This window comes from Patiria miniata, unplaced genomic scaffold (assembly GCF_015706575.1).
Source record: "Patiria miniata isolate m_02_andy unplaced genomic scaffold, ASM1570657v1 HiC_scaffold_5, whole genome shotgun sequence".
Taxonomy (NCBI): Eukaryota; Metazoa; Echinodermata; class Asteroidea; order Valvatida; family Asterinidae; genus Patiria; species Patiria miniata.
The window spans coordinates 25,712,104-25,723,627 of NW_024037072.1; the positions used below are offsets into that span (position 1 = coordinate 25,712,104).

Consider the following 11,524-nt stretch of genomic DNA (forward strand, 5'->3'; position numbering starts at 1 on the left):
TGGGTGGGACTTGAACCCACAACCTCCTGCTTACTAGTTCAGACATCTTAGCACTCGACCAACATAGAGGGTAGAAGCAGGAACCGTAACTGATCACCATATGATGGATTTTGCATTGTGGTTATGGAAATTCAATATTGGGTATTCGTCTCCGCGACACAAAATTCCATCATTGAAAGAAAATATCACCAATGATGGTAAATTGCAGTATTTATCATCACATTTTTGTCAATCCTGGTAATGACATCAATAACTCCTGAAAAGAACCCATGGCACTGAACATGTACATGTCACCAGCCTATTACTTTAAAAGTAACACATAGAGAGAAGACAAGAAAGAAATATCCAGTTTTAGAAGTGGGAGGAAAACACAGAATATGTTCTAGGGGAAACCCATGAAGTTGGGTAGGGAATAAGAACCCAATCTACATGTGGATGAAGTGGGGGCACGAAAAGTGGGGGATTCAAACCAGTGTCACAGAGATGGAAGGCAAGGAAAGGACTACAAGCCTGCCTGAGTCACACGTTTTCCTACAAGAAATGCTGATAATTACACCAAACATTTGGATACAACAAACATCCCCTATGGCTCCCAAATTGTCACGGTGGGCTGTCACACTACCTTGAGATCACTGCCTGGTGTAGCACTTAGAGCCAATACTCGGAACTCACTGGAATACTTGGACAACTCCCGCACAACCTATGATAGAAAAGGATTGCAATGACTCTGCATCAGTGATTCTGCACATCTTTCTTTAAACATAACATTTGATGAGCAACAGACACGAGACGTACTTTAGGCATGTTGTTAACCACTCTGTGTGGAAGGTATTGGCATATCAGGCTGACTGGCCACAATACACCACAATACGTGTCTAGAATCCAACAATTTTGGATTTTAGAGACTCTGTGGTACGATCTGAGGCAATTTCTGACCACTTTAACCATTTTTTTTGGAGCAAAAGATCATCTTTTAAACATAATTTTTTAGTTTGGAGTCATTGAATCAGGTATTCTGAGCTATAGAATCAAATGTAGGCTACAGATTTGATTCTGGGATGGGAAAAGTGGGGGGGGGGGGGGGACAAACGATACATCCCCCCACTTTAAAAAGTGTGGGAGGGGGGGGGGAGAGACACATATCCCCCCCCCCCCCCGCCCGTCCCACACAAATTGACGCATACCGTGTAAGCAAGTATTTTCTGAGCTTAGTAAATTTTTGTGATTAGCAGCTCCATACAATTTGCCAATAATATGTGACGTGGCATGTTAAAACCAGGCAGAAGTGGGCAGAGCTATAGAGAAACAGCGAAATGACATGGTGGCTATTTGCAGTGATTTTGACATCTTTAAAAATGTGTGATTCTACTATAGTATTATGTTTAAAACGTTTGGTAAACGTTTCAAACTGAAATTTCGGGTTTTTTTTTATAGCGAGGCATGTCACTGCACAAAATGACACTTTGTTCGAGATTTTGTTCTGAAATGACGGAAAATTGGCGTTACATTTCGGACAGTCCGAATTCACAATTTAATACCATTGCTTTGGAATATCCAATTTTAAAAACAAAGCGGTATTTGAAAGAGCAAGATCAATATATTACAAAAACACAATATACATGTATTGCAATAACTCAAAATTGACTTTTTGCCCAAAAGTGCCTGATTTTTACATGGTACCACCTCACGTGTGTAACTTTTTAAAAGACCTTATTCATTGCAGGTATCTCAGAGGGTGCTCTTAGTAATTTTTCTTTTTTTAATATATAGGTCCTTTATATAATGTATGCCATTTTTTTCATTTACATGTATCTTTTGCTTGATTAGTTTTGTTCTTAGGTTTTAATGCTAATGTGCTTGTATTCATATTATTTTATTATTATTAATATTATTGTAACAATATTTAAACTTTAAAGGTTTTTCATGTTTAAATTTTTTTTTTTAATGACTGGTAAGCGCCTTGAACGTCATTTTAAAGGATTTGCGCTATATAAGATTATTATTATTATTATATTACTAAATGTACCATTAGGGAGACACCTTATCGTTATTTTTTCGATAATAGGGAGACACCGGCTTTTAGATAGACACATAACTGTCTCCCTAACGGCACAGCCCCCTTTAGAGGCAACATTTTATGTCGCAATTAGGTTATATTTGTTGCTCGTGGTCTAATTAGTTATTATTATTATTAGTAGTAGTAGTAGTAACAATGAACGCACAAAAGGTTTACTCATGCCTATATCCGCGCGAAACACAATCATAGCCCTCTGACTCAGGCTTAATGCAAAAGGTCTATTCATTGATCAATGCTTCTATTTCTGCTGAGCAGGTTGAGTTTCTGCTTGCTTTAATAGCACCTTTCTGTGGACTTGAACCCTATCTCTACCTGGCAGTAAGCATGGTTTCCCAGCGCCTTGTGGGCTTCATCAACCACCACACACTTGACTAGCTGCGTCGGGCACGCCCTGCGACTCAAGTCATTCATCAGGACCTGAGGAGTCAGGAAGAACACGCGGCATTTGTGCCACGCCTTCTGGCGTTCAGCTGGTGGCATATTACCTGAAAAAGACACCAAAAAAAAGAAAGAACGACCTGAAATATATCCCACAATCTTTGGTACTCTATGACCCTGGCGTCCAAGTTTTATGGAATTCAGGAAACCACTCAGGAAATGAGAGTAATTTTAGAAACTTTTAACATACATACAGTCATACGGGGATACGGTGATTACAGAATGTAGGACAGGTAAGTATGCCCCAAAATGATTTTGTAGGACACAAAGAAAAAGACAAGACAAATTAACCAATTTCCTGAATCATCAAAACAAAAGAAAATTTTAAGTTTTATTAAAATCTAATTTTGTGAACTGACAGTTACCTGTCATCTCAGCCATATCAGACTGTTGAATGCCCATCACGTTGTGGCAAGCCTCGATTTGTTGAGCTACCAAGGGCTTGGTGGGAGCCATGAAAACCACCCTGCCTTCTGGGTACCAGCGGTAGAAGTTATACATGACCACTGCGGCCACAAGCGTCTTGCCCAGCCCCGTGGGCAGCGACACCATGGTGTTTCTGAACAACGCCTGCTGAACGATGTTGTACTGGTAGTCTCGGACTGGGAGATTAGTTGGGTAGATCCAGATCTCTCCGGCGGATGCGTCGAATCCCGGAAGGTCCTCCAACTGGGTTGCCGTGGGAACAGGCTGATTCTGGGGGGATTGTCCTGATGGTAACCGGGTCTTCCAAGGAACGTTCTGTTGAGCTTGATCTTGCTTAGAAGCCCTGTCAATACTGCTCTCGTTGGCCGGGTGGATAAGTGTGGTTTCTTCCCAGTCTTGGCAAGCAGCCAAGAGAAGGTCATCGTCAAAGTTCTCTGTGACATCGTCCTGGTTGATGGCCTCCTGACCTCTTGCTGGTTGAAGAGTAACATTACCTAGTGTAAAAGATTTTGATGAAACTCAGGACGGGATTGTTGGGAAATCTACGTAATAACGGAAAATCTATTTCCCAAGAGTACATAGAGTACGAATAAAATTTCAATGTACTTGGTAACTTTTGAATTGAAATCTAGATCTAGAATGTTGTTTTCTCAAAATTTACAGCATCACTGAGCTAAAACATCATCACGTTAGTTATTAAGCATCTGTCTTTAGATTTTGAACACTTTTGTTGCTTCAATCGAACATAATGCACAAATTACAAATGATGTTCTTGACCTTCAAACAAGCACAGGAATGTGGCCAAAGAGCATGACAAACCAAAACTAATGCAGTGTTATATCACAATTAGTTTCAGAGTACTTACCATTTTCTTTTCTAGGGCTTTTGGTCTTTGTTCCACTGGCAAAGTGATGGAACAGGGTTTGTTGTTTACTCATTGTTTGACTTTTGCACCGCTAGTCTACATATACAGGGTGAGTCAGAAAGAAAGTGACCAAATTAGAATATGTTTAAAAATACAAGCATGTGGCTCACTCCATTTCACAAAAATAACAAAGGGATAAAGTACATGTTATTGGATAGTAACTGTGAAAATTTAACGTAATTTGCATGCTCTCCTACACGTACCAAGATATGTCTATTTTAATATGATCACAAAATTCAGCTGTCCACGACCAGACCACCACTGATTTTTTACCGTCCTGTGAACTGATGAATACCCATTAAATACAACGAAAATGGACGATTTCCCACGCCATGAATGAATGAAAAACTTGCTAAGGAAAACAGACAAAATCGCCGTCTATATTTCAGAAAAAATATTTTAAACACAATACTTGACAGTAAAAATAATGTTTTCAGTCTGGACTGAAACAATTAAAATCTCATTTGTATTTGAATGCCTGTGTGTAATCTGTAACTCTCACTCAAATGACAGAAAATTGGCGTTACATTTTGGAGAGTCCGAATTCACAATCTAATTACGTTGCTTTGGAATATCCAATTTCATAAAACAAAGCGGAAGATCAATATATTACAAATACACAATGTACATGTATTGCAATAGCTCAAAATTTACTTCTTGCCCTTAAGTGCCTGATTTTGACATACCACGTCACGTGTGTAACATTTTAAAAGACCTTATTCATTGCAGGTATCTCAGAGGGTGCTCTTAATAATTTTTTTTTTAATATACAGACAAAATCGCCGTCAATATTTCAGAAAAAAAATGGACTTGTTCATCATATTTTAAACACAATATTTGACAGTAAAAATAATGTCTCATTATTGTCTCAAATTAAAATCTCATTTGTATTTGAATGCCTGTGTGTAATGTGTAATTCTCACTCAGCTCAATAGCTTCCAATGGCATTACATTGCCAGTTATAAAATAGGTTCTTTTAGTAAACCATGCAGAACTTCTGATAACATGGATCACTTTCAGTATTTCTTTTTTTTCCAGATGGGTGGAAGAACCTGCTCTTTCAAGACATACTTCATTGGTGTATCAAAATTGATTAGTTATTAATTAAGAAAATAAAAATAATTAATCCAGGTCCTTTCTTTTTGACTCACCCTGTACAGAGAGATTCTGTCCACTATAGTCACTCGATTTTTCTTGGAGAATGCTTCATTGTTTTTCCTCAACCTGCGGGCTGCAAAATGACCAAAACAAAAAACCAACTGTCTGAGTTTCAATGGAATTTGGCAAATGCTTGCACAAGTGTACATGAACTACCATCGATGATCAGAATATGAAGAGAACTTTTCCATCTGATATTTGTTTTTCCTTTTTTAGCTTAACTTTTTAAAGGCTCATCCAGTCTGTTAGTAAAACCGTCATACAAGTTGCGTTAGCTTCTGGTTCCAATGGTTCCAATGCTACTTAATGGCCAGTGAACTGACGTCACACTAACGAATACAGAAGCAAGAAAGGAAATGTCATTAGAGGAAGCACCCCCCCATAGGCCTTATTCATGAGTCGGCCATATTGAATTGAAATTAAGGTAAAATCTTAATTTTTTGAACTTGCAAAGAGAAATGAAAGCAAGTTAATGTATAATAAATTCCAGTCTGCTTCAATGAATAATTTAAAATTTGTAATTAAACATTCCCTAAAGTTTAAAGCCATATTAAAAAAAGAATGACGGTAAAATAATGCCGCATTGCGCCTGCATAAATAGTCTGGCGCCATCCCATTACACAGTTAACAATTACTGAAATACATTCAGGGAACTCAACAAAAATGGCCAACTCGTGAATAAGGCCCATATTGCACACAGATGAGAAACCAGGTGATGTTAATGACTATGTACCGAAACACGATTTGATCATTCAAAAAATTACCATTTCAGCCTAAATCAGAATTCTCTCAGTTCTAATGACACTTTTTTTGTCATTTTCAACAGTTCTTTTTGGGTAGAAATAACGATTTTCATGCGCGGTTTGAAGATGGTGTAGTGCAATCCAGCGCGCCTGGCGCGTTCACAGTACATCGCGGCGATCGCCATCTTAATTTTCATGAAAAGTTTTGTCGTCGTCATCATTTTGCCCCCATATTTCCCTCAAAAAAATCAAAACTAGTGTCAAATTGGACATTTTTAATGGTTCATAAGCGGCACAGTGAACATACAGTGTCATGATACATGCAATTAATATTTACAATGTCATGCCGACATGTCAAGGATACCACCACAGACTACATGTACGTGATCAACCTGGATGGAAAAAATTTTGCAACCTGATGCCACTTCCACGATAGTGTAAAAAGTCTATGGAGAGTCAAGACAATTTTCTAAGTATTTCCTAACAAAATTAAAAATGTTTCTCAGTGACAGTCCCAGATTCATGTCTTATCATCATTTTTGCAATGCCTGACCGGGAAGAATTCCATACTAGGCCACCACTTACCTGCCGCCGAACACATCAATTTTCACTTCACCTTGTAATTTCATCCATGACGAATCCAGGAAGCTCCGGTAATGTGAATAATTTTTAGGAAAAATGTGTTTTTAGAGCACAGTTTGGATGCACACGTCGGCGTGCTGCAGAACTAAGTTCGAGGCACCCGGCTTGTCTAGCAGTATGTAATACACATGACATCGACAACGCATGAGCCGGCCAATGATAGTGCAAAACATCATTATGAATATTTAATTTCTCTAAGTATTTAGTGTATTTAATATTCATTAGTCTTATTTCAATGGATACTTTAAATACGTCCAAAGATTGATTACTGCAACAGCGATCGTGCTCGGCCTAGTAGTAATATGTCGTGTTTCAAACAAGAGTCCGAGGTTCGAATCTCGATGAAGTAAGTGACTGATTAAATAAATAGGAATAAAGGAAAGGAGAGGGTGAGAGTAGTGGAGGGAATAACCATGAAGGATGCAACTTTTGGGTGCTTGAAAATTAATTGAAAAAAGTGGTGGCCTAGTAGTAGGCTTAGTATGGAATCTTTCCAAATGACCTTCATTGAGATGATATAGGCCCTATTATATGAAGAAAAAAGTGGCATCAGGTTGCAACATTTTTTCCACCTGATCAATATCCCATGCGGGAAGAATGTAGTATCCAGACGCCGCTTCAGCATGTTCAGCGGTTGTGTACAAAGTCTATGGAGAGTCAAAAAATGTAACAAGAGTAACCTCGTTAAGGCCCAGGCCTAGGCATGCTAGGTGTATTTCCTAACTTCACTCAGTCTTTTCATGGAGGTTGGTCTTTTCAACATTTTTGCACAGATAGTGACCATACCTGGCCATCACTCATTTTTCCCTTCAGTGACTTATCAGCCATCAGAAAGTGATAATATATTGGCAGTGGATATTTTGTCGGAGACGGCAAACATTCAGTAAACGTTAGTTTGCCGGATATGCACTGAACATGCGCAGTTACTGTTTTTTTGTACTTTAACATTTTCCGGTGACAAATTTTAGTCTGGCTCCATGCCAATATTATCGTTGTATTTTTGTATTTACAAGATGGAAATCAGACCATTCTATAATTTCGGACTTTATTTCCCTTTAAAAAAAAATCCTCCAGAGCCACAAATCTGAAAAAGAAAAAGTAATACTCTGCAATAAAATGTTTGAGACATATTAAAATAATAAAAGAAGAATATTCTCATTTATTTGGGGATGGGAAAAAAAACACCATGGTATCGTGGCGGGGATCAGGATTCGAACTCTGGACATCCCACTCACTAGAGCCATTGCTAAACCACTGCATCGACTGTGCTACACAACTTTGGTGGGAATTTAATACATGTTATAATTCAGCCCTATCTTAAAGAGTACAGCGCCCTCTGTTGATATGGATTGCCGCCGGCAAACCTTTAGTAAACGTTAGTTTGCCGGCGTTACCTCCGGCAAAATATCCACTACCTAATATATTACAAAGTAAAATCATGGAGGTCGAATTAAGCAGGGAAAATATTGAAGTATTTACTGAGAAAACACTTGACTTAGAAATTGTCAGACCAGTCTCACTCTCATACGGTTTGTGCACAGGTGAAAAGTGATGTGCCACTTTTTGGGAACGCAGTGGCTATTGTTACGGCAGCCGTAATGCATTTCCCATTTTCTATCGTTACGGTAGACTGCAACCTGGCAACTTTTATAAAAAAACATGACAAGAAAATATAAAATTAGAAGGAAAAAAGTGAATTTGAACTTTATGAAATTCGGACTTTATTTCCCTTTTAAAAAAAATCCTCAAAAGCCTCAGGTTAGAAAAGGAAAAAAATTCGAGTGCAAAACTGAGATCCGAACCCGCAACCTCGCGGTGCAAAATCCTACCCTCTATCGGCTGAGCTGGCGCACTGCTCGATAAAACGTGTGGAAACAAATAATTATATACCTGCGTGCGTACCAAAAAAATATCGTAGAGGGCGCTAAACAACGAGTGCCGTAACGATAGCCACTTCGTTTTGGGAAAGACTCCCATATCTGGCTACTCCTAGAACTATGAGGCTCCACGTAGTGGAGCCTCATAGGTTCAGAAGCCCGCAAAATTGTTGTCAGCACAAAACACTAATTAAGTACAAAAACGTCCATCCCAAGCAGGCCGTTTTCCACAGAACCGCTGCAGTTTGCCCCTAAACTCCATACAATACCTCATGACATACTCACGTTATGTGCACCCAACAAACATCGGTGAATTCTGTCTGTTTTTCGGCAAAAATGATGAAAAATATGCCCTTTCCGCACTGAGCCAACCTAACACTTGAAACGAGCACGCGTGCAGAATGATCGCAGTCATTTTCGGTTCGATCGCTCGGAGCGCGCCGCGGGGGGTACGTACTTGCACTTGTACGCATGTGCATACTATCGTTCCGCTCCTACACCATACCCCCCGCGGCGCGCTCCGAGCGATCGGACCGAAAATGACTGCGATCATTCTGCACGCGTGCTCGTTTCAAGTGTTAGGTTGGCTCAGTGCGGAAAGGGCATATTTTTCATCATTTTTGCCGAAAAACAGACAGAATCCACCGATGTTTGTTGGGTGCACATAACGTGAGTATGTCATGAGGTATTGTATGGAGTTTAGGGGCAAACTGTGCAGCGGTTCTGTGGAAAACGGCCTGCTTGGGATGGACGTTTTTGTACTTAATTAGTGTTTTGTGCTGACAACAATTTTGCGGGCTTCTGAACCTATGAGGCTCCACTACGTGGAGCCTCATAGTTCTAGGAGTAATATCTGGCCACATCATGACATGTGGCCAGATATGGGAATCTTTCCCAAAAGTTTTTCCCAACAAGCAGTTGAACATCATGAAATATTTCGTTTTTTGTGACAGTAAGACTTAATTATTTAAATACCTGTTAATCTGGCGCCGTGGCACTGGCAGACATTGCTGGGTTTAGAACTTCCGCATTTCACGCAACAGCCAAAGTCTGGTGCATAGCTGCATGCAGAGTCCAAAACGATTTTCCCGCAAAACGTGTACAGGTTTAGACTGGTTCCTTCCCTAACTTGCATTGTGCATGCAACGCAACGAAGCACGGTAATCGAATCCATGCCGGTGAGTGGGCGGTCCAGCAAATCGAAGGGGGAGGGGGGGGGGGGGGGGGGGTGCTGGACACCACATGATACTAGGGGCCGCTGCCCATGATACAAATGTTTCTCTTTAAATTACGCGCTAAGTTCAAGACGGTGCATTTTTAAATATACTGTTTGTTCTCCCATGATGGAATAAAAAGTGCTGTAATTGTTGGAATGTAAGGCGAAGTAAAAAAAAATACATGTTTAGCGTCCCCGCCCGCTTCCTTTTTAGAGGCCGCCTCCTTTTTTTTTTTTTTTTTTTTTTTTAAAGACAAAAATTGATAAATTTTAACGATCTCTGCGCAGAAGAGATGTTCGGTTCTGCATAGTTACATCATTTTGGTCTCATTTTCTGTTGCATCTTGCCCATAAGAAGCCAGTATGTCATTTCCTGAGTCCAAGTGGCGGCCATCTTGAAAAATAGCCCGGCCGCGTTGTCTTGAAAAATGTGTCGGGCGGCCATTTTGAAAAAAAAAAAAAAAAGGGCCTCCTCCTTCCTTTTTGTCAAAGAGGCAGGACGCTAAACATGTTTGTTTTTTTATTTTGCCTAATTTCTCACCACAATTGGCACAAAAATCTGTGGGATGATCCAATGGCCCATCCCCCAGTCAATGAGTGGGGGGTATTATTATACGGGTGTGTGTGTGTGTGTGTGGGCTAGAACAAAGAAATGACTCCACAAGGATACAAATTACAGTACAAGCGCGCGGACCATGATCAAACTATAGTCCGCGGGACGAGAGACCGAAATGACGCTTTTTTTCGCTCACCACTTGGTCTGGTTTGCCGAATTTTATAAAACTTCCCAGACATGGAGACTATGATGTACCATATCTAAAAAAAACTTTGTTCCCCGATCCACAGTTTGTTTGGGAATGAGAAAATCTGGGATAAAAACTCCAAAAATGATGCATGAGAAAAAACATAAGAAACAACGCCCTCTATTGACACAGTCAGAAACCTTTTCGCACGTAATGATTCGCTCGTACCCGTACCCCCGCCCTGCAAACAGGCAATGAGTGCTTGTCAGATGAACCTTCTTTCAAATTTCATATTACATGTACATGCATATTCTAGATTTTTATTATTTCTCATCAGGATGCCAAACCCTTTTCATTACAGTTTGTCCAACTTGAAATGATCAAGTTTTAAGATCGAATATTATGTATTAACTACATTAAAGTGTAGTTAAACCATAACCCAGATAAAAAAATCTCATGGTAACGTCTTTTAGTTTGTCTTAAAGAGAAAAGGCCATAATTATTTTTTTTTCCAAACAGACTCCCCCCTTTCAACAGCAGTGACGCAGATAAGTTGAGGCGTCTTATTACAAAACCACTCAAAAATGACATCTCAAGTTCTCATACCGTGTGTACTTCTATTTTTGATTACACTTAAAAAAAAAAAAAAAAAAAGATAAAAAAAAAAAGAGACGGCAAAAACTGCAAATAGTGTTTTGGTATTTTTTATATTCCGGCGAAATTTGTGGTTTAAGTAATGACCAAAAGAAATACAAATTTACTTAATTTTTTTTTTTTTGGGGGGGGGGGGGAATTTTAATCTTCACAGTTTTTACCCACACAAGAGGAATGGTATTTAGAAGGCATACGTTTTTTTTCAATATGTACTGAATAAAGTTACTCATTCATTTTTAGTGACATCTAGGTTTGACATTATATGTTCATGAAATGAATCACATAGGCCTACATTACCAAGACTTCAAAATGCTATGTAATTTCAATTCAATCAACAGTTATATATTTCCATGATGCCACAACTTTCATTATAGAACAAAACATGCCATTTAATAAATAATATTATTAATGAGATCAAAATTTAGCTATATAATGTAATAACCACATAGGCAATTAAACAGGCATCTTCCGAAGTCGGGGTTTATATGGAGATAGCCGAAATGTCAACTCAACTCAACAGTAACAGAAACAGACTATAACAATCGGACAAAACAACTGGAGAACTTGCGATGAATGTGAATATGAGGGTTAGAGAAAATAGAAAATGCCATAAATGAATAATCAT

The 11,524-nt window shown here is 39.1% G+C and overlaps 1 protein-coding gene across 4 annotated transcripts in view; it reads right to left on the bottom strand.

Annotated features, from left to right (window-relative positions):
* LOC119740630 overlaps window positions 1–9,415 on the bottom strand; it is a 38,141-nt gene extending 28,726 nt beyond the window's left edge. The window contains exons 1-6 of one of the 4 annotated variants that reach the window (XM_038215997.1): window positions 9,262–9,415; window positions 5,018–5,097; window positions 3,807–3,902; window positions 2,881–3,414; window positions 2,390–2,562; window positions 623–700 (exon numbers count right to left, since the gene is read on the bottom strand). In XM_038215997.1, coding sequence (XP_038071925.1) covers window positions 623–700; window positions 2,390–2,562; window positions 2,881–3,414; window positions 3,807–3,879 — 858 coding nt within the window. In that variant the 5' untranslated portion in view covers window positions 3,880–3,902; window positions 5,018–5,097; window positions 9,262–9,415. Of the gene's footprint in view, window positions 1–622; window positions 701–2,389; window positions 2,563–2,880; window positions 3,436–3,806; window positions 3,903–5,017; window positions 5,098–9,261 lie in introns of all 4 variants that reach the window. The other 3 variants (XM_038215994.1, XM_038215996.1, XM_038215995.1) reach the window with 3 other exon arrangements.
* Window positions 9,416–11,524: the final 2,109 nt, after the last annotated feature.